This window comes from Dipodomys merriami, unplaced genomic scaffold (genome assembly GCF_024711535.1).
Source record: "Dipodomys merriami isolate MVZ:Mamm:240054 unplaced genomic scaffold, mDipMer1.0.p SCAF_9, whole genome shotgun sequence".
In the NCBI taxonomy this organism is placed as follows: Eukaryota; Metazoa; Chordata; class Mammalia; order Rodentia; family Heteromyidae; genus Dipodomys; species Dipodomys merriami.
This window is the reverse complement of record NW_027206512.1, coordinates 30,482,914-30,510,509: the sequence shown is the minus strand read 5'-3', so window position 1 is coordinate 30,510,509 and position 27,596 is coordinate 30,482,914. Positions and strand designations below refer to the sequence as shown.

Genomic DNA, 27,596 nt, shown 5'->3' with positions numbered 1-27,596 from the left:
CTGGACTGGGGTTTATCTTGCTGCTCTTTTTCAAGGAGGTTTAAATGTCTCATCACATTGTTGGTTTCAGATCTCTCGCATTTGTTGATGTAGGAATTCAGAGCTATAAACTTGCCTGTGAGTACTGCCTTTGCTGTGTCCCAAAGGAGCTGGTAATTTGTATGTTCATTTTTGTTGACTATCATGAACATTTGACTTTCCTTTCTAACCTCTTCCATGACCCACTGGTGGTTTAACAGTATTTTGTTCAGCCTCCAGGTGTTACAGGACTTTCTTTGTTGGCTTTTGGCATTGAGTTTTAATTTTATTCCTTTGTGGTCTGAAAGAATGCAGGGCATAACTTCAAAGTTTCTGAATATGGACAAGTTTGCTTTATGACCTAAAATGTGGTCTGTTTTGGAAAATTTTCCATATGCTGCTGAGAAAAACGTGTATTCTGATGCTGCTGGGTGAAATATTCAGTAGATGACTGTTAGAAATAGTTGATCTATGCAATTGTTTAGATCTGCGGTTTCTCTTTTGAGTTTTTGTCGAGTTGGTTATCTAATGGGCATGTATTGTGTTAAAGTTCCCAACAATTAATGTCTTTGGGTCTGTGTGAGATTTGAGGAACAGTAGTGTTTCTTGGATGAATTTGGGTGCTCCGTTTTTTGGTTAATAGATATTTAGAATTGTAATATCCTTCTGAAGGAGCGATCCCTTAATTAGTCTGTAGCTACCTTCTTTACCTCTTCTCACTAATTTTAATTTAAAGTCTATTTTATCTGATATTTGGATTGCAACTCCTGCCTGTTTATGGGGGCCATTTGCTTGGGAGATTTTATTCCAGCCTTTCATTTTCAAAATATGTTTGTTTTTATGGGCAAGGTGTGATTCTTGAAGGCAGCAGATAGAAGGATCTTGCTTTTTAATCCAACTAGACAGTCTATGTTGCTTAATTGGAGAGTTAAGTCCATTAATGTTAAGAGTTAGGACTGAGAGGTATTTGGGAGTTCCTGCCATGTTATCCACCTTCTTGGGGGCTGTGACAACCGGGTTCTTCCTACGGTTCTTGGATTCTAAGTTTGAGTGCGGTTTCTTTGCCTTTATTGTGGTCTTGTTTGTTTTCTATGTATAGGACATCTTTAAGTATCTTTTGTAGTGCTCGTTTGGTGGAGATATATTGTTTCAGTTTTTCTTTGGAAAACCTTCTATGGAAGGTTTTTATTTGACCTTTTGTTATGAAGGAGAGTTTAGCTGGGTACAGTTTTCTTGGTTGATATTTGTTTATATTTAGGGCATGGCATACATAACTCCAGGCTCTTCTTGCTTTAATTACCTCTGCTGAGAAACCTTAGGTTCATCTAATTGTTTTCCCTTTATAGGTGATTGATCTTTTCTCCTTGGCAACTTTAAGGATTCTTGCCTTGGTCTGATTTGATCCTGTTTGGATTATAATGTGACAATGGGATGTCCTGTTCTGGTCTGGTTTATTTGGGGTTCTAAAAGCTTCCTGAATCTGAATAGGCCTATCTTTTTGCACATTTGGGAAGTTCTCTGCTAGGATCCTGTTAAACAAATTTCCTAGACCATTAACTTCTATCTCTAGGTGATCCTCTATATGCATTATCCTCAGATTAAACCTTCTGTTGGTGTCTTCTAAATGTTAGATCCATCATATTTCTTGGATTTGTCTTGGATAGTATAATATAATACCTAGGCTCTCTTTAATCCTCGAGATTCGATCTTTTACCAGGTCTTACCTAGTGTCAAGACTTTCTACTTTGTTTTTTATTTCCTTTCCTTCTAATTGGTCTGCTTTGATGGCTTCAAATTCGTTGTTATGTTTTAGATCTTGTATGAACTTCTTTATTGCCTTAAGTTGGTCTTTAGTGTTTATTCTCAAATTACTTAGTTGATTGGTTATGGTTTTCTTGGACTTCCTTTTCTTCTGTTGGGCTCAATTCAACATTCCCTTTGTGGTCTTCTTGGATTCCTTCAGCTATCTGTTTATGGATTCCATGAATGCCTCTGTTGATCGTTGTCTAGTCTCATTACACTCTCGCAATTCCTGTATTACTATTACTGTTTCTCTTTGACTGTTCTCAGCCTGCTCATGCAATTCCTGTATTAATATTCGAGCAACTTCCTCATGCTCAAGAGATTCCTATTAATTTTTGGTTAGCCTCATCATGCTTGTTAAGCTCCTGACTTAATCTTTGGTTTGCCTCTTCTCACTCCCTATCATGCTCACACTGAGGCCTTTGCAGGTTTTCAATCTTTTCATTAACCATCTTTACCAGTAGTATTTGTAGAGCTTTTTGGGAACTGTCCCCTGGATTATTCATTAACTGTTCTGTCAACTGATTATCATGAGTGGAAGTCCAGATACCTGAACTTGCCATTTTTCTTGTGTTTCTCCAGCTTGTTCTGCTCGTTTTGTATGAAACTAACACTAATTTTGTACTAGAACACTATTTTAAGGCAAGCATCAGCCAGAATCCTGTATTTGCACAGTCAAAATGGCTGGAGATACAAGCTAGATCAACAGATAAAATATATTCACCATAAAACACCTATGAATTATCAAAGATAGAATCTGCAAACCAGAAATTCATAGGTTTAGGGAGAATTGTGAGGAAAAATAGGATTAGAGGGATGAATGTGGAGACATAAAAGGAAAGTGAATTTAACCAAGTCCTAATCTCAGAGAGGGAAATGGATAGGATAGAATGATAGGAGAGATATAAAAAATTAAATTTAAAAAATTGAACACAAATATTATGTAAGTATAAAGAAATGATATTGAGAGAAGAAAAGGATGGGATGTGAGGAGGGGAGAGATAAAAAGGAAAAAGAAAAAAATTAAAATTCTTAAAATTATAATACTTGAAAATTATATAGGTATAAAGAAATAATACTACTGTTAAAGAAGTTAAGCCTAAGAGGTTGGGAATTGAGTAATAAATTTCTGGATTAAGTATGTGCACAATGAGGGATAAAGTCTAATATATACCCATCGACAATGGATATATATCTGGGGATAAGCAGAACAGCAATCAAGTCACGCAAAAAAGAAAGAGAAAAAAAAGGACCAAAAGGTCAAAAGATATTAAAAAAATAAAAAGCACACACACACCTACAATAAAAATTATGAAAGAAAAATATAGAAAACATTTTTTAAGATAATAATAAAAACAGGTAGAAAAAGAGTTCTTTGATTTTTTTGGGGGGAGGGGGTGGAGGAAGATGCCTTACTGGGAACTCTGTGATCCTCCCCCCAGGCTAGTTCCATGGGAGGGAGATCTGTTTTGAGTATCACAAAAGAGGGTGATGGCTGTTTCCTCTAGGTTGGAGTTGTTGTGATGAGGCTAGGTTCTGTGTAGGGTTGAGGCCTATCATCAATCAGTAGCTTTTCCCTGAGGGGCTAGCTCCCCAGATACTCACAAAGCCCAGCCTGGAGCCATTTTCAGGGTTTATGTTTACTGAGTTTCAATTGTTTGTCTAGGCTGGAGTGGGGAGGGGAAGCCTCTGGCTCTGTTTAACCAGTGAAGAAAGTCACTCCTCAGGAGGGTGGAACTTTCTCTTCCTGGGTGGGGTGACTTTCCCCTGGGAGGAGTTGAGCCTGGCAGGACAGGTCAGGTTCCTGTGACCTTCTGAATGGCTCCAATTGTTTTCTTTCAAGGCCTGAGTTGTAGCTAGCTGCTGAACTGGGCTTTTGTCAGTATCAAAGATGGAGATCTTCTCTGGTGTTGTGGGAGTATCTGCCTTCCCACCACAGCTCTGTGAGAAGGAGTTAGGATGTCAGGCTTCTACTCACACCAGACTCTTGTTACTGGGCCGTCCCTGGTCTGTGATTAGCAGGATGAAGTTTTCTGCTCCTTGTCATTTCTTGCTGGTGGTGAGTAGACTTCCCTCACATGCCACATCTGGTACCTTTGCCCTGGACTCTTTCTGTTGGTATGGAGGCCATGGCTGCTGTCGCAGCCACTACAACCACAGCTACTAGCAAGTCCTCAGATCTGTCTCCTTGACAAAGCTGCCTGCATTTTCCCCTCTCTGGCCAAACTCCATACTGTGATGGCATACTTGGTGTGATTCTCTAGCCTAGGTCTCTTCACTGCAACACTAAAACTTCTTTGTAAGTGAGAGCTTTTTTATCGTCCAGTTTCTCCTCCACCATCTTCCTCCGGTCTCCTCATGGACCATTTTGTACAGCTTTATTGGCTTATCTTCAGACTTACATCTCTTTTGTTTTGCTATTGTTATGTTTATTCATGAAAAATACAATGTAAAGTTAACCCTAGCACTGAGAGAAATTGGCAGCTATACTAAGAACAAGTGTCATTTGGGATGCGTAGAGATTTAGAGCCATTATAAATTGTCTCATTCTAACTATACTTCTGTGTCAGAGTCACAAATACAGACTTTTATATGCTTTCTTCATTGTAGTCATGATAGTTGCATCTGTTTTATATTACTAGTAATACAGCTTTGGTTGTTAAGAAAATTCAAACTATTTTTAAAGATACACTGGTTTACCCAACAATTTCTTGTTTAAGGTCCCTCAAGGTCTCTGAGTATTTGAATTCACAATTTTGAATTTAAAATGTCTAAATTCCTAAAACAAGCAATCCAAAGAAGATTTTTTTCCCTGAAAACAAAATTTGAATAATTGACTTCGATTATTTCCAGTTTTAAATTTTCAAGGCCTACATAGAGAATGCTTCCTAGTCATATTGCTCTTGTTATCACACTCTATTGACCATTCAAAGCACATTGTATTTACTTTGTAAATTTCTCTAGAATTTTATTCTATTTTATTTTAGTCCTATAGTTATATGTGTATTTTATATAAAAATTTTACATAGTGTTTTATTTTCTTACATAAATCTCAGAATGGCTAAATTAATATAACTCATGAACAAATTAGTAAATCCATTAAAACAAATACTGAATTTCCTAGTTTGTCATTTTCTATGAATGTTCCACAGTGAGGGTCATCGTATAATTGGTACGAAATAGTCAACAAGCATTTAATCTGCTCTATACCATGATTAAGCTGCAGAGTAAGCCAAAATGGCAAATCTTTTATTTTTTTCTTTGCTAACAATAAGGGGACAGGAATTTTTCAGCAGAATATATATGGATGTTTACAAATGAGATGGAGTTTTCTGGTTGTCTAATACCTAAACTTTTACATTAAAAGCAATTATAGGTTTTGGAGGCATGGCTCAATTTGTAGAAAGCTATTCAATGAGCAAAAGCATTAGGTACCAAGTTCGAGTCATGCTCTTAGATCTTAACAAAAAATGCTCACACCTGCAACCTTAGCTATTCAGGAGGCTGAGTTCTGAGGATTGCAATTTGAAGCCAGCCAGGGCAGAAAAGTCCCTGTGAGACTCCTATCTCCAATTAATCTCTCAAAAACCAGAAGTGACACTGTGGCTCCAGTGGTTGAGTTCTAGTCTTCCGCACCATGAGGCTCAGAGACAGCTCCCAGGACCTGAGTTCAAGCCATACAACCAACCAAAAAAACCAACCAACAAAAAACAAAAACAAAACAATTATAGAGGAATGTGGATATAGCTCAAGATGCTCAGGGTAAAATATATTCTTACCATGTATGAGGCCCAGAGCTTTATCCTCAGCACTAAAACAACAACAAAATAACAAATCTGTATTAGATTCTCCCTTAGGTTTTGGAATCATATGTGAAATTCTATTTTTGTAAAATAACGATTATTAGTAACGTCATTTTTATCTAAATTAATAGACAATAATGAACAATAGAAAAACTAATAAATTAGTTTGGGTAATATTCAATGAATGATACAATAGAGTTTTACTTGTGGGGATGTACTGATTGCTCGGCCTCACTACACAGTGCTGTCCCTTTCTCTCTTGGAGACAATTAGCCTTAGGACTCACATGTGTCTTGACATTCAGAGACTTTACCTTTAACCTGCATGCTGACTTCTGCAGTATGTACACTAACATTACCATAAAGTTTTATTATATTTCTGAATATTCAAGTGCAATTGTGAATGAATTATATTGCACCAAAGTATTATAAATGATGTATGGAGTATAAGTCAATAGTGCTAAACTTGTATATATCTGTCTACATTTACATATGTGTATCTAAAACATATCTAAATATCAGAATATTGGTAGGTCTCTTATAAAAAATACCTTCACTGTCACACTGTCACAGCACTATATATTCATTTAGGGTGTTGACCCCTTATATAACTACTGACAGATTTTACTACACTCTAATGTACTACTCAAGGGAAGTTCACATATTTTAAACATTATTGATTTTTTTATGATGTTGCTTATCATTTTTGTGTTGGCACTGGCTATATTTTGTTCAGTAGTTTTTCACATGTTATCATAAGCCTGTACTCAAATAAATTTAGCATTTCATACAGCAGACATTATGCTTCTCAATTGTATTAATAAACTAAATACTGTCTAAGATTTGACAGGTTTTTTTCATACATTATGAACTATATAGATTTTTTAGATCTTTTTGTAAAAATTTATCAAGCAGTTTTGCAATATTTTTGTTTATTTGTTTGTTTTTGGTTCATCCTGGGCATTGAACTCAGGGCCTGTGTGCTGTCCAGGTCAGCTTCGAACAGTGATTCTCAGACTTCAGCCTCCTGAGTAGCCATGATTCCAGATGTGAACCACTGACCCCCAGCTTTGGACATCTTTCTGTAAAAAGTTATCAAGTGGCCAGGTACCAGTGGCTCATGCCTTTAATCCTAGCTCTTCAGGAGGCTGAGATCTGATGATTGAGGTTCAAAGCCAGCCCGGGAAGGAAAATCCATGAGATTCTTACCTCCAATAAACCACCAGAAAACCAGAAGAGGCGCTGTGATTCACTTGGTAGAGTGCTTGCTTTGAGCTGAAGAGCTGAGGGAAAGCACTCAGGCCCAGATTTCAAGCCCCACAACCACCACCAACAACAAAAAGTTATCAATTGGTAGACCTGGTGCCTTAGGGATGACAAGTCCCTACATCTCCATTGCATTAGAAATGTAATTTTGGAACAGTTTCTTGTATTGGTAATTTCTCATAAAACATTTGTGTATCATTCATATATCAGCACATATAGATGTGGCCAAATATTTGTAGGATGCTAGTCTATCACTAGAAGTGTATTTCATTGCACTTCACTGCATTTTCATTGTACTTGTTATATATGCTTCTTTGTAGTTCTACCACATGAAAAGTTTGTAATTATTGATAGTGCTATTCTGTCTTTTATCAAGGTCAGAATGAAGGTGCCAAAAGGTCATCTAACAAACCAACTGTGCCTTCTTAAAGCATGTGATTCAGAGCTTTTAAAATAATAATACAATTGTAGATACTGTAGCAGCCCCGGCATCAATAAAGTCGTGTAGAAAACCACCATCTCTGAATAGCAAAACAATATTTTTGAAAAGTTTAATAATTGTTTCCAAGAAAATTATAGTTTACATTTACATTTCATTCTGTAAATCTTACATATGTAACATCAGTATAGCATTTTTGTTATCTTACAAATTTAGGTTTAATCATAAAGTTCCTTGGTTATAAACTACCTGTCTTGTATGGTTCAGTTCACTGTACCTCATGTTCTTTCCTCATCTACAACATGGGAAAGATAATAAGATGAATAAATGCAAGTTCTTTGGAGAGGTCTTCATATAATGCCATATATAATCAGTCAATTTCAATTCAAAAATTAAAATGTTTATTTCACTAGCACATATCCCAGTTCCTACAACTTTTTTGTTCTTTATAGCTTATTCACACTGATGCTCTATAGCTGACATCACTATGTGAACTTTTGCTACTTACTTATTCAAGAGATGTCTACCATATTGGTGAGGGGAAGTGACATCTTGTCATCACTGTGACTAGTATTGTTTGTTCCTTTATATAAGTGTCTCTGTAAGTAATTAGATTCTTCATTTCTACATTGGAATATTTTGTTTTAGAATTTAAAATATTGCTCCTTTTCACAAAAATTGCTCTTGTATGCTTCACCCATAAAGCAGGTTATCACAGGTTATAACCTGTGATATATAACCAAGATACCCAGAAAATGATGACTGACTGACAACAGAAAGACACACACACACACACACACACACACACACACACACACACACACACACACACACAAGTTCATATAGATATTTAATGGTAAGATTTGCAGTGGTAATTACTTAAGTATATAAATATAATGCATAGAGATGCCTATGAGTAGCTTCACTCTGTGGCTCAATTTTACATTAATAAACAAAATGGATTTTTATATCAATTGTACCATAGTTAATGACTAGTTGTGCTAATTTCTTCCAAGAATAAAAAAAACATTTGAAAGTTCACAGATATGGAATATACCATTTCTTTGTGTTCTTCCTCTATGTAGAAGATAGTTGTACTAATTCATCATCAAGTTCATTAAGTTGACCAATCAGCAAGAATTTATTGTGTGACTAATGTGTATCAGCATATAATGTTGCCTTAAATAAATTACTTTTAAACCTCCTTATTTAATTATTTCTAATAATTTATCTTGATCTATATGTGTGTTTAAGTTATGCTTTCTAAGAATCTTTAAATATTAAGCACTTTCTTCTAGCTAAGTTAGTAATTGAAATAATCAAAGTTGAAAATTAAAATATTTTCTTTTTACTTTTATACTTCTTAGTCCAGAATTCTGGACTCCTTTGGATTATTTAATTGAGCCTGCAGTAATTACTCAAGGTACTCTTCTGTGCTATATTTTAAAATCCAAGAAATAAGAGTTCCTAAAAGAGAAATGATATTTATATAGAGAATAATTTACTATGCAATTTATTATTATAAAGTTCTATCCAAATACCCTTTGTCTTCTCAAAATATGGAAGACTAGCGAAGAGCCAAAGTCAAATAAATGTTCTCATGCAAAACAAATAGTTCTAGCAGAAAAAATTACATCTTTTAACAATGCTCCAATCATCTGCTAAATATCTTAGATATTTGTAAATTCAGTATAGATAATCTAGGCTATTTCTCTTATTTTTTCTTATTTCTAGAATTCACAAGAAAATAAACTTATTTTTCTATTTTTTTCTCCTCCATTCTGTGCCTCTAACTGCACTACGGAATGCATAAAAGTTGTTCCTCTACTCATGGTACTCATCTGAACTTTTCACTCTGTATGAAACTCGAAAGAATGTTACAAAGAAGACATAGTATTGCAATAGTAAAAAACAAAACAAAACAAAACAAAAAACAAAAAAAAAACTTTATGTTGGAGAGTGCTTGAAGAATAGTGCTATGTAATCAAAACAAAACAAAAAATGCACTACATTGAAATTAATGCAAATCATATTGAAATCTAGTATTGTAAGAAAGTTACAGTTTATTTAAGATATAAGTATTATTCTCTTCATGTGTGAACCCATGCAAACATATTTAGCAAATGTGTTTGTATCTGTCTAACTCAACTCTAATTTCATCCAAATTTGAGGGACTACTTTTTTCCTCTGTACCTTCCCTCTTGGTTCCTGGAATTGAGTCTCTACCCAATACTGTCCATTTTCATCAAAGTCCATGTCTTGTGCTAGACTTTCATGGGTCTGCCTCATAGGAATGTTTGGATATGTTCTGTTTGAGGAATTCAAAATATGTATAGGTATCATCAAAGTATTTACCAATTATTATTTAGTTGGTGTTATTATACCAATATTATAGTCAAATGTATATCTGATTTGACAAAATGTTAATTATTACCATCTCTTTAAACATTTAACATATCTACCTTGGAGTTATTGCTTGTCAAGTAAGAGTGATATGTTTGAAACAGTTTATAGAGAAACTACTCCTACTTTGCTTTCTACTCATCACTGTACTCCATGTTAATATGATGGTAACTGGAATACTATCTCATTCTCGATTGCCAGTAATACTTTCTTCATAAGACATCTTTCAGTTATAGGTTGTAACTGAAAGCTTCATAAAAAGTGAGGATTTCATTTGACACCAGACTATGTATGAGAACCTCATAAAGGCAGTATTGACAGGTAGAATGTAGCGGAAGCATTATGTCTCTTTGCAGAAAAGCTGTTGATACAAGGGAATTCCTATAAAGATCTTGATTTTTCTAAGAGAAATGAAGAAGTTTGTGTGCAAGAAAATGGTATATAAAAATAAAAAATAAGGCATTCACTCAACATCTTTCAGAAACAAAAATATGTCACATAAAATTCTAATGAGATAAAACTCTAATGAGATATTTTTGAACTCAATGTATATAAAAATGTACTATAGCTATTTTAAAGCTATGAGCATTAACTAGTTTAGTAAATATTTGTTGTTTTGCTGAATTGTGAAAAACTATGGAAATACAGTTATACACAACCAGAGAGAAATTGTGTCATCTGTGTGCATCATTTTAACTTTTGCATGTTGACAAATTGATCTAAAGGAAGAGTTCTTTAGGCTGTATCTATAACTGTCTCCAATGTGAGGTAAGAGACTGGAAAAAGAAGAAGTTTTGAAGGGAGGTTTTTCTTCTAAGTAAAAAGATTTTGCAATACTATTTCCAAATAGCTACTGACTATTCCCACCATTTTGTTTACTCTATAAGTAGCAGTTCAAAACCATAAGCATATGGGATGGGATATAATACAGGGGAAGAGAGATACTAGATACATAAGTAGATTTATAAATAGAGTGAAATAGGATTAATCTACACAAGAGTACATGATACTTTTTTATTTATCTTATTGGAAGCAAACGATGTATGCCAATTACTCATATTTCTGGTTTCGAATTTAAAGATGTCAATCTTCATGAAAGTCAATCAGCTTTCTTCTATCTTTAATGAGTTGAGTGCTTCTCGAGACAATAGATATTAACTGTTACGCTGAATATAACCTTCATTGACCCTTTGTGAATACTTAGCGAGTATGTATCAGAAATATTGATCTGCTTTTATTAAGCTCCCACTTATTAACATTAACAAAGCAGCATTCCTGCTAGGGGGAGGAAAAAAGGGAATTTAACCTCTCTCTTCTGTCGTCTTGAAGTTTGCAAGATAAATATGCACTGATTTTAAATGAATGCTAACACCAGTAAACTGAACAGATTTATTGAGTTAGCTTGTAGCAAAATGAGCTTGCTCCATTCTCACATAGTTTTTCTCATAGGAAATGTTTTAATCTATTGATGCCATGGAGCATTGCTACATTTGCTATAAAACAGAAAGAGAGCACTGTTAAGTGACAGGACCAATAATATGTGTAGTGCAATAAACACTTTGTAAGGGTTTAATGGCTCTGAATTCAAACTAGAAATAAGTGGTTTCCTAAACTGAGAGAAAAGACAATAAAAGAATGTTGATTTCTCTTAACTTGTTTATAATATTTAGACACCAGTGTCACCATGGTACATGAAATTGTTTTTGAGGTGAAGAAGACAAGGCCATTTTCAAACCACTTCATGAAACCAGCACTTGATACTTTATTTTGATTTCCCTTTTGCATGCATTTGATTTTTTTAAACTTTCATTTCTACTGAGTTAACATTTTTCTGTCACAAATCCCTGTTTGTCTCTAAACTTGATATACACAGCAGTGCAGCTTTCACAAATCCATGCCACATGAAAGATAGGAGAATTGCTACCAAGGAACAACTTGTTGGTTGAAATGCCACTCAGTTTGTTTACTAAATATCAACTTGATAAATCTAGGAAATCTACGTAGTTTGTTACAAAATGTGTATGCCATTTATTTGGAAGTAGATACAAGTTCTCTGTGTTACATACTTTTAATAAGTATGTAGCAAGCTGACCCTGGCTCACAAATTGGAACTACATAAAAATATCAGTTAGCCGGGCACCAATGGCTCACTAGCTACTCAGGAGGCTAAGATCTGAGGATTACGGTTCAAAGCCAGCCTAGGCAGGAAAGTCCATGAGACTCTTATCTCCAATAAACCATTACAAAACCAGAAGTGGCACTGTGGCTCAAATGGTAGAGTGCTCACCTTGAGCTGAAGAGCGCAGGGAGAATGCCCAAGCCCAGAGTTCAAGCCCCACGACCCACCAAAAAAAAAAAAATATATATATATATATATATCAGTTATGTATACATGCATATATACATGTATATATATGTATATTAAAGACAATGTATCCAATGTTACTTCAGTCTCTGGGTGAGAAATATTATTCTTAATAAATTGAATTGTAATGTGGTGAAACTATGCAACTCATCCAATAAAAATAAACTATGAAGCCACATTATCTTTTATTAATTCTTTGTTCTCTTTTTAGATTTGTGACCCTAAACAAGAATTTTTGCTCCTTCACTATTTTTTATCTCTTCAGATGTATTTTAGAGTGATAATACATTCTATCTTAAAATTATTTTGTTAATTAATAGTTAATAAGAATTTACACGTAAGAACCATGCAATAGGAATTGGTTATTTTGCTCTAAATGCTTCTTATTTCAATTCACATTTGTTCAATCATGGTTTAAATAGTCCAAATACAAGGTTTTGGTTCTCCACATTTTTATTGTTTAAAAATGTAGCATGATTGAACAGAGCATAGTCATTTCCTCCCCTTTGTTAACATATAGAAGAAATGGAAGAAAAAAATATGTTTGTACTTTTTCAAATTTAAATTCAAAAAATATTCACTTCAGCATAGCTGGTATTCAATCCATACACATATGTAATATTAATTTTATTTCTTTTCATTTTGCCATTACTAATTTGAATAAGAATATTAAACTTAACTATGTTGGTGTCAATTCTTTAAGTACACATAACATGAAGAACACTTGTATTGACTTAATAATCACCAAAAACTTACATTTTACAGGAATTCTTCTGCTGAGACACAGAGTGACAATTGCACCCTGTATAGGAACATGTACAGTTCACTTTCAATTAGATTAGTAAAAAAATGTTATAATATAGGAGATCCTGACAAAATAGAAATTGTGTTTCTTAAGGTTCTTTTTGTTTAAGACCACCTCACATCATATAGATCTAATAATATTTAAAGTACTTACCATTACAAACAAACATGAAATTGATTTGTTTATATTTATCAGGAGACCAGTTGGTTATATCTGCCTTTGTGCCTCTTTCTTTTTAGCATATTTAATTCTTCTATGCCAGAATGTTGTCCATCATGGTGACTAGGTATGAACCACATTTTGTCTTCAGGGAAGTTCCATTTCACTAATGAGTGAGAAAAAGCCAGGGAGTAGTGACTCACATTTGTAAATGTAAATAATCAGGGGGCTGAGATCCTAAGGATGGCAAAACTATCGCAGACAAAAATGTTTGCAAGACACCATCTCCAAAATAACCAGCAAAAAGCCAAATTGGAGACATGACTCAAATGATAGAACACCAGCAAACTTGAGTAGAAGTCTCTAAATTAAACCTCTAGTATTGGGGGAAAAGAAAGTTACACCGAATAATGTTATATTGCTAGTAGCTCCACCCTCAATGAATTCACTGGAAGTTTGTTTTATGACCCTTCTATAAATGGCTTAAAGAAGAAGAAGAAAAAAGTTACTGACCAGCTAGTTTAAATACATAGTAAAGTATGTTGCCCAGTGATCTAGTAGAACAAAGAATAATGTGGTTGTTTGTTCTATTCTCTTAAAACTCAGTTTCCCTCTAATTTGACACATTCCACTAACAAAAACAAAAAGTGCATTAAGTGGATTGCCTAGCAGACGTTGGCTGAGTGGTAATAAAAAATTAGATGGAAAGAACTCTTTATGGTTTTTGTTGTTGTTCCTGTTAATTCAATTTTAAATCCAATTTCTTAGCTTTGGATGTCGACTCATATGATACAGGCTTAAATGCTTTCTTTGAATATTTCTTTTCTTAAATGTGGCTTACCTGGTCCATAACTACCTTTTAAGGAATATTCATTCCTTGAAAAATTAAAAAGAAAGTAGCTTAGCACTTGTCCTGTGGTGTCAGAGGCCTGGCAGTGCTGACATGCAGTGCATGGTTAACTCCCCATACCATGTTTTCTTCTTAGTAATACTGAAATTATAATACCGGTACTTTGAGTAGTATTGTAATTATATGGACAATACTTATAAGGCACATAAACCTTATATTATCTAGTATATATTAAGCACTCACTAAATATGAACTCATTATTATCCTTCCTTTTTCTTTCTCTTTTTTCTCTCTCTCTTTCTCTTCCTTCCTTCCTTCCTTTCCTTTCTTCTTTTCCCCTTCCTTCTTTCTTTCCCTCTTTCCTTCCTTCCTTTCCTCTTTCTTTGCTTCCTTCCTTTTCTCCTTCCTTCCTTTCTTCCTTCCTTTCTTCTTTCCTTCTTTCCCTCCTTTTTCTCCTTCCTTCCTTTTCTCCTTTCTTCTTTCCTTCTTTCCTTCCTTCCTTCCTTCCTTCCCTTTTTCCCTCCTTCCTTCTTTCCTTGTTTCCTTCCTTTCTTCCCTCCCTCCTTCTTCCCTTTTTTCCCCTCCTTCCTTCTTTCCTTGCTTCCTTCCTTTCTTCTTGGCAGAACTGTGGTTGAAATCAGGGCAGTATGTTTACTAGACAGGTACTCATAAATTAAGCCACATCTCTAGTACTTTTTGCTTAGTTATTTTTGTAAGGTCTTGTGTACCTGCTGGAGACAGACTGGACTACAGTCTTCCTTGTTACATATACTATTCAGATTATTTTGTTGTTGTTGTTGTTGAGATGAGGTCTTGAAAACTTTTTGGCTAGGCTGTCCTTAAACAGTAATTCTCTCAATCTTTGTCTCTAAAATAGATGGTAATACAGGAATGAGCCATTAGGCCCAGCCATCACCCTCTTATTTTGCCAAGTAAAATTGCATAGACTTATGAGTGCATATTCTGCACTTCAAATATCAGTTCACTGATTTTCATAACCACTTTCCCTTCATCTATATTGTGGTGAACACAGTTTCAATAGACCTGTTGGGAAGATGAACTAAGATAATACAGATAAAGCATGAACAAATAGAATAGCATAAGTGATTGAGTCACATAGCCTCAAGGAGAAATTCTCAGAGATATAATACTTTGACTTCTTGGCAACAGACTCTAGAATATTTTCTACTGTTGCCAGTTATATAAGTAATAGATCTTAATATAAAGAGATAAGAAGTGGCCTGTAGCAGGATTTCATGTACCTCCTTAACAAAAACAAAAGACTTCTTACCATGGTAAGATTTCCCCTCTCTCCCTTGATCATATCATTGATAAAATCATATCCAGCTCATTCTCCTCTCATGACTGACACTCTATCATTTGAGCCATACCTCCACTTCCTAAAACTTATTCTTGCAACCATTGTCCATAATTTTGAAAGCATGTTAGTGCAACAGTTAATGAACATCTGGTTAGAAGAAGGCATATTGTTTGTAAACAGTGCAAAATTTTCTGCCTCCAATGACATCTGATTGCTTTCAGAAGGACAGACAGTAACAAATACCAAATACTTGGAACTGTAAAGGAGACTATACAAAGTGAAATTCATTTGTATATAGCCATGAAATTATATCCAGGAATAGTAGTTAAGAGTTTTAACAGTTGTGAAAATAAGAAGACAGCCAGGTGCTTGCTGGTGGCTAATACCTGTATCCCTAACTATTCGGGAGGCTGAGATCTAAAGGTCATGGTCCAAAGGCACCCTAAGCAGGAAGGTCCATGAGTCTCTTATCTCCAATTAACCACCAAAGATACAGATGTACATAGATCTGTGGATCAAATGATAGCATGCTAACCTTGATCACCAGAGCTCAGGGACAGTGCCTAGACCCTGAGTTCAATCCCCAAGACTGGCACCCCAAAAAAAGAAATGAAAAAGATAGATTATGTATCAGTACCTGGGTGTACCCCACAATACTCTAATTGATTCTTATCTGGATGCCTACAGAAAATCTTTACCAATCCCTACTCTATGTTATTGTTGAAAAGCACGTCTTCAATATGAACTTTGATAATTAAAAAGAATTCCTAAAGATTCAGTATGGTTTCACAGGGAGGTAAGAGATGAATTGCCCAGGACAGTGAGTTCAACAGCAGTATGAGCAAAGATAAGAAGTGAATTCATGTAGACTACCTAAAATAAAAATGAGTACCATTGTGAAGAGGATGGGTCACCTATGGAATTAATGCAAAATAAAGTTAGAAAATTATCTGAGAAACATTTTGGAAGCTGGGAGCCAGTGGCTCACACCTGTAATCCTAGCTACACAGGAAGTTGTGGTCTGAGGATCATGGTTCAAGGCCAGCACAGGAAGTCAAGTCCATGAGACTCTTATCTCCAATTACCTATCAGGAAACCAGAAATGGCCTTGTGGCTCCAAGTGTAGAGTGCTAGCCTTGATCAAAAAAATCTCAGGGACAGTGTCCAGGCCCCATGACAAACAACAACAAAATAAAACCACAGATTTTGGAAAAATTACATCAGTGAATGTTTAGACTTGGAATTTATTACATGAATTAGCTTCCCAACTTTTTATTGTAAAGATACTGTACAGAAGGATTACAGTTACATGAGTAAGATAATGAGTACATTTCCTATCCAGCATTGTTACCCCTCCTTTGTTTTTCCCTTATCATCCCTTCCCTCCCCACCCTACCCCCAAGTTGTAAAGTTCTTTTTCAACAATGTCTTGCATGTCTCATTGTTACAATGGGTCAGCCTGTATCCTTGTTTCAGCATTTTGTTATTTCCCTTCCCCTGCCCAAATTAGACAAATGTATATACAAGATGCAGGGCATTGGAATCAAATACAGTGACAACAGGAGTAATACCTTAGGAGAAGCTTTCCAATTTTATTACACACTAAAAATAATGAGTGAGGAAGAGCCTTAAACTTGCCTGCATGTTGAGGGATTTTCTACACAGAAACTTCTGAAGTTTACTTTGTTTATTTTTTTGGTCTAAAAATCATATTTGTATTATTAATCTGGTTTTCATTAAACATTGATAAGTAAATACAAGTTATTTTCTATTCTTTGGCAAATGAATCTAATCCCAGCTTGGCTGGGCCATTTGGATGAATTCCTTGAAAAACTAGACTGTTGTTAGTGCCTCTGTGCTCAAGGTTATTCCTTAGAATGTTGGGTTTTGTTGTTGCATTTGTTCTTTACTGAGTGGCTGGTGTTATTATTTTTTTTGTTTAATTGTTTTCCAGGCTCATTCTATTAGATAATAATGATAGAAACTTTCAGTGACAAGATAAATTCACACGATGTTGAAAGTCCTGGTAAAGACAGAAAGATACTTATTGCAGTTTCCATATCAGAAGTAAAAAGCAATTTCATGACAGCTTCAATTTAAGATTGCCATTTCTGTCAACATAAATACCTCAGATTTGATCCTTATCATTAAAAAATTCCTACATGAATAAAATTGATTATGTTACTTTATTATAATTTTTATACTATTGAGGATTAATAAGGAAACAGTGGATTGAGGGTAATACCTAAATTTATTGGCATTAGTTTTCTCATTTGTTAAATATCAACTAAGACTAAATGCTATCTAATGTAATTAGAACCCCCAAACTCTAGAAATGAATATTCATTTGAAAGTACTTATTAAGTTTTTGGTATTAAATCTAGGCTTATTTTGATATCACAGTTGGTTTATGCATGAAGCAGAAAGAATAAAGCTTCATGGTAAGTGCTGGTCAGATATATGTCCTCCAAGCAAGGAATTGACATTTTCCATGGGAAATCTATTTTCAGTCAAACTTTTACACCTTGTCAAGCTTCTCTTCACAAATGTCCCTCTCTCTGCAGTTCTTGTCTCTTCGTGTGCTTACAAATAGCTTGTTTGGAGTAAAATAAGCAAACTGAAATTCACCAGTTGTTAGTCTGCAAGTTTCCCTGAGGCAGAGATCATTTCATCTAAAATATGTTCCTACCACGAGATTCACAAGTTTCTGAGAGGTGTGATTCACATCATGTCTACTCCCATGCTGCATGTTTAGCAATTGTTATAGGAGTCCTATCTACCACTTACAATCATGTAAAAAAAAATTTCATATGAATTGCATGATTTATTTCTTCACACATTTTTGTCATGTGATAATCATCATTTCCATCAAATAAATGTTAATAAGAGCTTAGAAAGTTGAAGGCCTAGACCAAGGTCAACACTTATGGATAGCACTGATCCATATTACATCACAGACTGTTAACATTGTTAGGTATTATTATTTCTTCTGTTCATAACTCTCAGTCCCTTTCATGTAATGAGACTCAAAAGAGGAATTAATTATATCTTATATATCTTTAGCCATATAATCATATACTCTTAGGTGACTCTGCTTTTTTATATTTTGTTTAGCAATTTTAAAAATGCCATGTGGCTATTATGTAGTGGGGACTGATTCTCATAACAGGGTGCATCCTTCATGAACCAAATGTACTATTGATTTTAAGTGTAATTTATAATAACTTTGCAAAATTATTGTTTATATCAGGGCTATTACTCTAAAAAGTGTGCTAAGAGCACCATTTTCTTTTAAAGGGCTAAATTAACAGTTTAAAAGCCTTTCAAGAGGGTGAAATGACAATACAAAATAAAAGGTTCATCTCGCTTCCCACAGCATCTATAGATATTGTGTTTAGGCACATAAATTAGAATGTGGACTAGGAAAGCATTTTATGAATTATTGACATTTTCAATCTGCACACTCCAAGATGAAATTCATTAGGAGGTGTTAATTTTGGAAGCATATTATATAAAGCCATTGTCATACAAGGTGCTTGAACGGCATTTTTATGCACTGATGCATGGGTATTATTTGAAAAACATAATTTAGAAGCTGAGCAGAAGAGATTACTGCTGTCTCTCATTAAATAAAGGATTAGCACTTTATTTACTGAAAGAGACAGATGTCTGTCAGAATTTCTGATATGCAATGCACCAAAAATTTTAATGAATCTCACAGATCTCATTTATTTTACTGCAGAGCTTTTATATTTTCTTGGTAGATGTGAAATAGAAGAGAGAATTATCTATTTCAAAATAACAAGAATTAGTAGGACATGAGGTGAGGTGTTGAACAGTGGTTTGTTTCCAATGATAAGAGAATTTTGTTTTATTTGGCCAAAAATGAGGAGTCATTTTCTATCTTTTGATAGATGCTGTATAATAGCGAAAAGTACATCATCCTTTCCTTTTCCTTGAAAACATCATCGTTCCAATATACATTGCTTAGAAAAATAGCAATTAAAAATGTATTTAAAGGTGATGCACAGAGGGATTAGTTACAGATAATAAATACATGTCCTTTTGAATAGTGTCAGGTACTCCCTCATTGTCTCTCAGTTTTTGCCCTCCTGATTTCCTTCACCCCAATTTGTATAGTTCACTTCCAACATAGTGTCTAGTGAATATCCTTGCTGAATTGGTTCAACTTTTGTCCCACCTTTTCTGTGATTTCTCTTCTCCCAAATCAGACTTATATATAATACAAAGAGTGACCAAAGGGAATATACCAAAGACAAAAGGAAAGAAAACAAAGAACCACAAACCTGCAATTAAAAAAAAAAACTCTTGTTTCCATTTCTTGGAGTTCATTTTGATCAGGAACATTTTATAGGGTCATATGCACATACTTTTTGAGTTCTTGTAATCCTCTTCTAAGAATATCCTACTTTGGTCTCACTGTGTGGATGTTTAACTATTCATGTCCAACAGTAATTATTTGCTTTTTACTATCCACTGGGTTTGTTTGTAGATTTATAGGCACAATATAATTACTATAAATGAGGGAAAACATGCAGCCTGCTTCCTTATGTCTGGCTTATTTCAGTTAGTATAATTTTTCCAGTCTTTTCATCTCTTTACAAATGGGGCAATGCCATTCTGATGGAAGCATAGGATTTCATTGTGTGTACATGCCACATTTTCTTCATTCATCCATTGAGGGGCATCTGAGTTGATTTCATATCTTAGCTATGGTAAACAGTGCTGCAATGAACATAGTCATGTTGATTGCTTAAGTGTAGCCTGGTTTGTAGTCCTTTGTATAGATGCCCAGAAGTGGGATTGATGGGTCATAGAGATGCTCTATATTTAATTTTTTGAGGAACCTCCATACTGCTTTCTAGAGTGAATGAACAAGTTTACATCCCTGCCAGCATGTTATAATTAATTTCTTGATAATGGCCACTCTAACTGGGATGAGGTGGAATCTCAATGTTGTCTTGATTTGCATTTCTTTTATGGACAAATATATTGAACATTTCTTCATGTGTCTATTAGTCATTCTTATTTCTTCTTCAGAGAAGTCTCTCTAAGTCTTTAGCTCATTTATTAATTGGATTGTTGCTTCTTTGAGGATTTATTGCTGGAAGATGTAATTTTTTGAGTTCTAAGTATATTTTATATATGAGGTCCTTGTCTGATGCATAGCTAATAAAGATCTTCTCCCATTCTGTGGGGTTTCTATTTATCTTGCTATCTGTGTCCTTTGCCATGCAGAAACTCTTCAGCTTGACACAATCCCACTTATCCAGCCCTTCTTTGATTTGTTGTGTTTCTAGATCTTTACTTACAGAGTTTTGACCTGTGCCAAGGAACCCTAGTATTTCCCCTATTTCTTCCTGTAATATTTTCAGACTATCTGGTCTTACAGTGAGGTCTTTGATCCATTTGGAAATGATTCTGGTGCAAGGTGATATCTACAAATTTAACTTATCTATAGCCAATTTTGCCAGCACCATTTGTTGAAGAGGCTATCCTCCCTCATTCCTGTGTTTTTGGCTCCCTTTTCAAATATGAGGTGGTCTTAGATCTATGGGTTCATTTCTGGATATTCCATTCCTTTGATGCTCAGGCCTGTTCTGGTGTCAATACCAAGCTCTTTTTATTACTACGGATTTTGTAATAGAGTTTGAAGCTTGGAATTGATATTCTTCCAGCACTGTTCTTCCTTCTAAGGATTGTTTTTGCTAAAGAATAGCAATTCTAATCACTGTCTTTTATAAGTTTAGCCCTGCAGATTTATAAGGTCATTTTACATCTCACAGAAGATCAATGAGCAAGCTAAAGGCCTTAATTTGAAACCCTGTACTAGCATTTATTAACAATGGAGCCACATGTTTTTGTTCATCAGTTTCCCCATTTGAAAAGTTAGGATAATGAGAATGTTTCTTGGAAGATTACTGTGAAGTTTAAATGTTATTAGTAGTGTGTGCTTCATCTGAGAAACAGTTCTTACCCTAGTGAGATTCCACTTCTTCGTGGCACAGTAACAGAGGGAATGGAGAACAAGGGAAAGAAAAAAAAAAAACAAGAAACAAAACAAACAGACCCAAAAAACCTAAGTTTCCTTGAGTTTCCATGTCACTAAAAACATTGTCCAACTTAAGACAATTTACAGATCTATGCCACTTTCCTCTGTTGATCTGGGCGAGGTGTTTATAACTATTTGGGTTTTTGTTAACTCTTCCATCATGGGAATGGTAACTACCACACTGATCTTTTAAAGATTTAAATTAGGCAATTAATATGATTTTTTAAAATTATAATAGGCTATTCAAATATAAAATCTTATTGTGAGCTTTTGGTTATATAGACATAGATAGACATATCTGGTTATATAGACATAGATGTTAGTCCAACAAATTCTATTCCAGACTAATTATTTCTATATAATTTCATTTACCTTTGTGCCACCTCCCTAACTGCTGAGTTTCTGGGGTAAGATTACACAAATGTATTTTAATATTTTAATCCAAATATTACCAATACAATAAGTTTATTTAAGACACCACTACATTTCAGTTAAAAACATGCCTGCATCTAAATTACTTGCTATTTTGGCAACCATCTTATATTCCCATACGTGTCTTTTAATTCACCTATGGCAGAAATATGGAAGCATTGTTGGATTATGACATTGGACTCATTTGGAAAATCTACACAGTAGATAGAAAAATGTGGTCTATGACAGAATTTAAAAGAAAAGAAATTTCAAACAATATTAGAAATCTATATAATTTTATACATTTCAGTTATGGCACTAGCAATTTTTGGCATGCATCAAACTCTTTGTAAATTTACAGTGCAATTCAGGAAGATTTGACAACATATGATATGTGATTTGATACCTTTTCTAATTAATGAATGCAATTCAGGCCGGATGCCATTGGCTCACACCTTTAATCCTAGCTGAGATTTGAGGATCATGGTTCAAAACCAGCCAGGGCAAAAAACTCCGTGAGACTCTTATCTCCAATAAACCACTAGAAAACTGGAAGTGGCACTATGGCTCAAGCAGTAGAGTGCTCGCCTTGAGCTGAGGAGCTGAGGGACAGCGCTCAAGCCCAGAGTTCAAGCCCCACGACGACCACCACCACCACCAACAAAATGCAATTCAAAAGTATTTCATATGGCACAAAAATGGTTGGAACAGATAACATGTTGTTTTTCTGAACAACAACAAGCTGTATGTTATGTCTACTTTATGAACTGTAGAAGATTGAAAGGAAAATTTGCTGTTTTCTTTTTGCCAGTTTCTTTCTTGATACAGAACAAAATTACCCTTTGTTTGAAATTGTCATTTACTCTAACCACGGGATATAGCTTATGATATTAAGTTTGACAAAGGACGACAATAAAATCACATTAAGGGAATATATAAACATATTTATGGAGGCTGAGTGGACAATAAAAATACTTTGAAGATTAAAAGTGAAGAGGGAAAAGGCAAAAAAACTAGTTGCAAAGAGGTTTGGAAATGAGCAATGACAGCTATAATGTCAGAATTCAGGATATTGGACCAGCTAAAAGACAGGAGATCTGAGAAAGACCTTGGCATAGCTGTCATTGTACAACTCATTTATTTATGATCTCACTATACGAAGGAGAGATGGCAGCATTTCAACCCTGTGTTTCGAAATCTTGCAGTCGGTTTTATAGCAACAACTTTTTCTTCTCAGTGAAACTTACAAGATCATCCATATTTTTCCTTTGTTTTTCTCCAGTTTTATATTTAATGAGTTAGAGACACTAATTTCTCATAAAATTTCCTTTCCTTTCCATTCATTAAGTAGTGAAAGACATCTGGTAGAAAAGAAATTGAATATCTGATTTTATACAGTTCATCCAAATTCAGTTCCAACAGTTTTTTAATCTTTGTTAGAACATGCTTAAACTATGTGGGTTTTCCTTTTCCTCCACTTCCTCTTCCTCCTCATCCTTCTTTTTAATGGTCCTCAGGTTTGAACTCAAGGCATTGTGCTTGATAGGCAGGCTTTCTACTACTTGAGCTGTATACATTTAGTCCAACTGATGGTTCTATCCTTTTAATTTTCTATTTCAAAGATGGGAAGCTTTTAGCATTAGAATTAGAAAAGAGGCAATGACTAGCCAAGTCTAAATGTTTCAACAACAAATTATTTTATCTTGCCAGTTTTGCTATGGGAATATGATTTGTGTGTGCTTATTTCAACTTAAATTATAGGTCTGTTTTACTTCAGTCTTGAAAATAGCAAATAAATGATAAATGAGCTACAGCCAGTCATGACATGGGCAAGACTATCATAATTTTCTCCAAAGCAGACCTGCCTAATAAATCTTAATTTTGAATAACTAGCAAGCAACAGAGGCAAGATTTGCTTGCACTACAGTTTATACCAATTTCCTGGAAATCAGACCAAGACTAGAAATTAAAAGTAAAATTTTGCCAAATGACAGTTGAGATAATAGAGATGAATGATTTTGAAAAATTAAAATTCCATATAAGTATAAGATAATATTTACAGACTATAATAGATTCATAGTCCCCTCTTTTTCTTAGACATTCTATCTTCTACATCATGTAGGTTTTGAAAAATCAACACTTAAAAAGTTGTTAAAATATTTGCCATGAAGAATTGCATGCGAGGAGATGGTTAATGTTCACAGTGTAGACATTACATGTTTTAGAAACACTTCCATATGTAATTCTCCAAAGGACAAATAGAACTAATTCCAGGAAACAAATCTGTTGAAAAATCTTTATGGGATAGTAATTGAGAAAAGGTCAACTTAATTATGCTTTTGTATTCTTACCTTCAACCTTCATTGTAATAGTGGCACATCCAAACTTTTGAGAATACTACTTAATATCTCAGGTTATGGCTATCCTTATTTTGCTTCTCAGTCTGAATACAGGTTTGTATTCTTCCCAAGATATGAAATATGCCACCAGATACAGCCTTTGCAGAATAAAACAGCATATGTTGCTACTAAAATAATCGGCTATTGGACCATTCTTCATCAGGAATGGACCATCTCCGGATTGTGTTATCAAATTAACTTGCTTGCTTGACTCTGGGATGCTTCATTCCTCAGGCTCCTCACACAGCTCTGGGCTTACCAGGTTTGAATCTGGAAACCTACACTGGATTTCTTTCTTTCTTTCTTTATCTATTATTTATTTATTTATTTTTGTTGTGAATGCCTATATTTTAGGTCTGTTAGAACATTATTCCAAGCATAGGACCTAGAACCATCACAGCGGAAGCTATTAGATCTATTCACCTTACAGTGTTTGCATGAGTTTCGCTACCCCGTATCCTCTGTTTTTCTTCCAGATAAAGCTTTGACTGATCTGTTGTGAATGATACCAGTCCAGTATATTCTGAAGTCAATAAAGGGTAATGGGACATGATAGCAAATTAGGACCATATTGTAGAGTCTTAAAATGAGGTCTAAAGCCAGGAGCTCATGGCACTCACCTGACATCCTAGCTAAGCAGGATATTAGAGGATCCTGGTTTGAAGCCAAATGGACAGAAAAGTCTGCATGACTCCATCTGTTATTAACCAGCAAAATGACAGACTAGAGGCATGGTTTGAGTGAGAGAGCAAGGCCCTGGATTCATGCTTCAGTACCAGCACACACACACACACACACACACACACACACATGAAATGCTATTAAAAATGAAGGTTCATGAATTAGTGAAATCGAAGTTACTAAGCATATTTGGGGGAGTCATCTTTTTTTATTTCTAATGTGTGATTCTGAAGTTTAAAGAATTTCAATAGATAGAAATAAATACGGTTTTGATAAGAATTGACTACATATGCATTTAGGTAAAAGTACAAAAATTTCACCCAAATATAATTATTAAAAACAGTACTTCTCTCTTGTTCTGAAAACTCTCCTGGAGTTTTAAATTTACTTTCTGTACATTGTACATCATCCAGTCTTTTCTACTGAAATTGCCTTAGTTTCACATCATCTGTAAACTGGTTTTTCAAATATAAATCTTGCGGTTTTAGCTATGATCCCATGCTTCCCTGACCTCTTTGCTTTGGTTTATCCATTTCCTCTCATTAGGATGTAGGCAAATAAGTGTGTCTGAAACAAGTTTATACAGCAAAGGTGACAATGAATTTCATATACATGTTATATTTTGTCAGAATTATTTTTGATGATATTTGACAAATATCTTAAAAGTAATAATGGGATTTGAGTATACTTAGTATGATATACTTAAGCAGCATGTTTAGGAATCTCTTACTTTCTCAAGTGTGTGTTGACACAGTTAAGAATGTAAAAGAGACCAAAGTCAAGGTTCATTATTTATGTCAAGCCTCTAATTAAATATCTTTTCCAAAAAGTCAGTGGTTTTTTCATCATGATATTGCATATTGATAAGCAGAAATAAAGTTACTTTAATAAAGGCTTTTAGCACATTTATTTGAAATTTGGTCCTTCCCTACTGATGGCTAACTTATACATATCTCCTAAGACTGACAAGAAACATAAAAGCTAAGTACTGGGAAATGAGTTGTGAACTTTTTGTTTGTTTGTTTGCTTTGCTGTTGGTGATTTTTTTAAGAAGAAATCTGTTCTTTGAGCTGCATAAAAACCAAAATTATTGAGTTGAATAATGGTATAAACTATAATATGTATAAGTAAAACTAACCCAATTATTTGAAAATTTTCTGTGTATTTATTTGCTGATCTCATCATTGAAATGCAGGTACTGGTGATTGACTATTACATTTCCTGTAATTTAAAACAGTGTGTTTATCTTACTTTTATTAGATCTGACTATTTTTGCCAAAATTTGACTGTGCTTGAAAGCTTATAATTATTGTGAAAAATTTATCTTATTTAAATATTTTAAAAAAGAAACCATAATGTTCAATGAAGCAAGTATGAGTGAAGTAAATTATTTTCAGTTTGGAAGAGGTGAATAAAAAGTGCTTGGCCAATATCGTACCATTAATCTATTCTCTTTTCTCCTTTCTCTCTTTACTTCTCTCTCTCCAATAGAAGTGGAACAAAAAGGTAATTAAATACCTTTCATAAATTATATACTATTTATAGGCTAAGTTATTTAACAGTTTTAACATTTAGTTAAAATAATTTTGTTATTAATTCTTATCTATTTTATGGAAATTTATTGACTACTTCTGCTGCTCAACTTCATTTTAATATGTTTTACTGACTAGTGCTGGGTTAATCCTTTTATCCTAACACATATGAATATTGTAGAATCATTAACAATATATTTTTCAATTCTTTATTTTTAAATAAGTAATTCAAAATCCAGTAAGTGTGAAATATGATTGCTAGACTTGTTTCCATTTTTTAATTTTTTAACTTTTATTTTGCCGGTCATGAGGCCTAAACTCTGGGCCTGGGCGCTGTCCCTCAGCTCTTCAGCTCAAGGTTAGCACTCTACCACTTAAGTCACAGCACCACTTCCTGCTTTTTCTGTTTATGTGGTACTGAGGAATCCACCCAGAACCTCATGCATGCTAGGCAAGCACTCTACCACTGAGCTACCTTCCCAGTCCCAGTTTCCATTTCTTTACCAGATTATTTTCCTGGCTCTGCTGTGATCTCTTCTGGTCCCTGTTTTCACTACTAGGGAAAAAGGAAATAGTTTACTGAAAAAAATCCTAATTTCCTTTAGTAAATATAGAAATTCTTATAATTATCATTTATTATGATTATAAATTAACAGTGGCACTCTGTCCTTACTATGAATGATTTTGGAAGCTAGCTTTTTTTCTCCAAAAAAAAAAACCTTTCCATTTCTTCAAAATTAAATCTTTGTATATTTTATTAATGTCTTTCTCTTTTCAATAATTTCTAATACATAGCCTAGTTTCCTTTTAGTGTGTTTTCCTGTGGATTTGTTATTGTATTGGTTACTAAATACCAAAATACTAACCATTAATACCAAAATAATAACCCTTTGTTCACTAAAACAAACAACAACAACATAAAAAACAGGTTGATATCCAAATTTCTTATAGATTCCTCATTTTTCTTCCCAGGCTACTTCTAATCACTGTGAACCTAACAGTGAACTGCATGGTTAACTTTCAGTGTGTTTGCTTTGCAAGTATATGAGAGCAGTGTTTCCCATGGCAGGTTCTGCAGAACACTGTAATCCAAAGCAGCTCTATCCAAAAGCTCCAGGGATCAAATTCATTTGTAAAATTTGCTCACTCTCCCTACTTCTGCCTTGGAGATCTACCAATCTACTATTAGGATCTCTATTGCAATTATATTTAATATGATACCACTTAAGCAAATATGACTAAGGATCCCTTTCATCCTTCTGTGCAAAG

At 34.4% G+C, this 27,596-nt stretch overlaps 1 protein-coding gene across 25 annotated transcripts in view; it reads left to right on the top strand.

Moving 5' to 3' along the window:
• Adgrl3 (adhesion G protein-coupled receptor L3) overlaps positions 1-27,596 on the top strand; it is a 735,816-nt gene that overhangs the window by 415,484 nt on the left and 292,736 nt on the right. For 19 of the 25 annotated variants that reach the window (XR_011369974.1, XM_070012589.1, XM_070012578.1 and 16 more), the window contains one exon: positions 26,287-26,301. The exons of the other annotated variants lie outside the window; for them this stretch is intronic. Coding sequence is in view for 18 of the 19 variants with exons in the window: in XM_070012589.1 (XP_069868690.1) it covers positions 26,287-26,301 (15 nt within the window). In the remaining variant the exon portion in view is untranslated. The remainder of the gene's footprint in view (positions 1-26,286; positions 26,302-27,596) is intronic. 25 annotated transcript variants of the gene reach the window in all.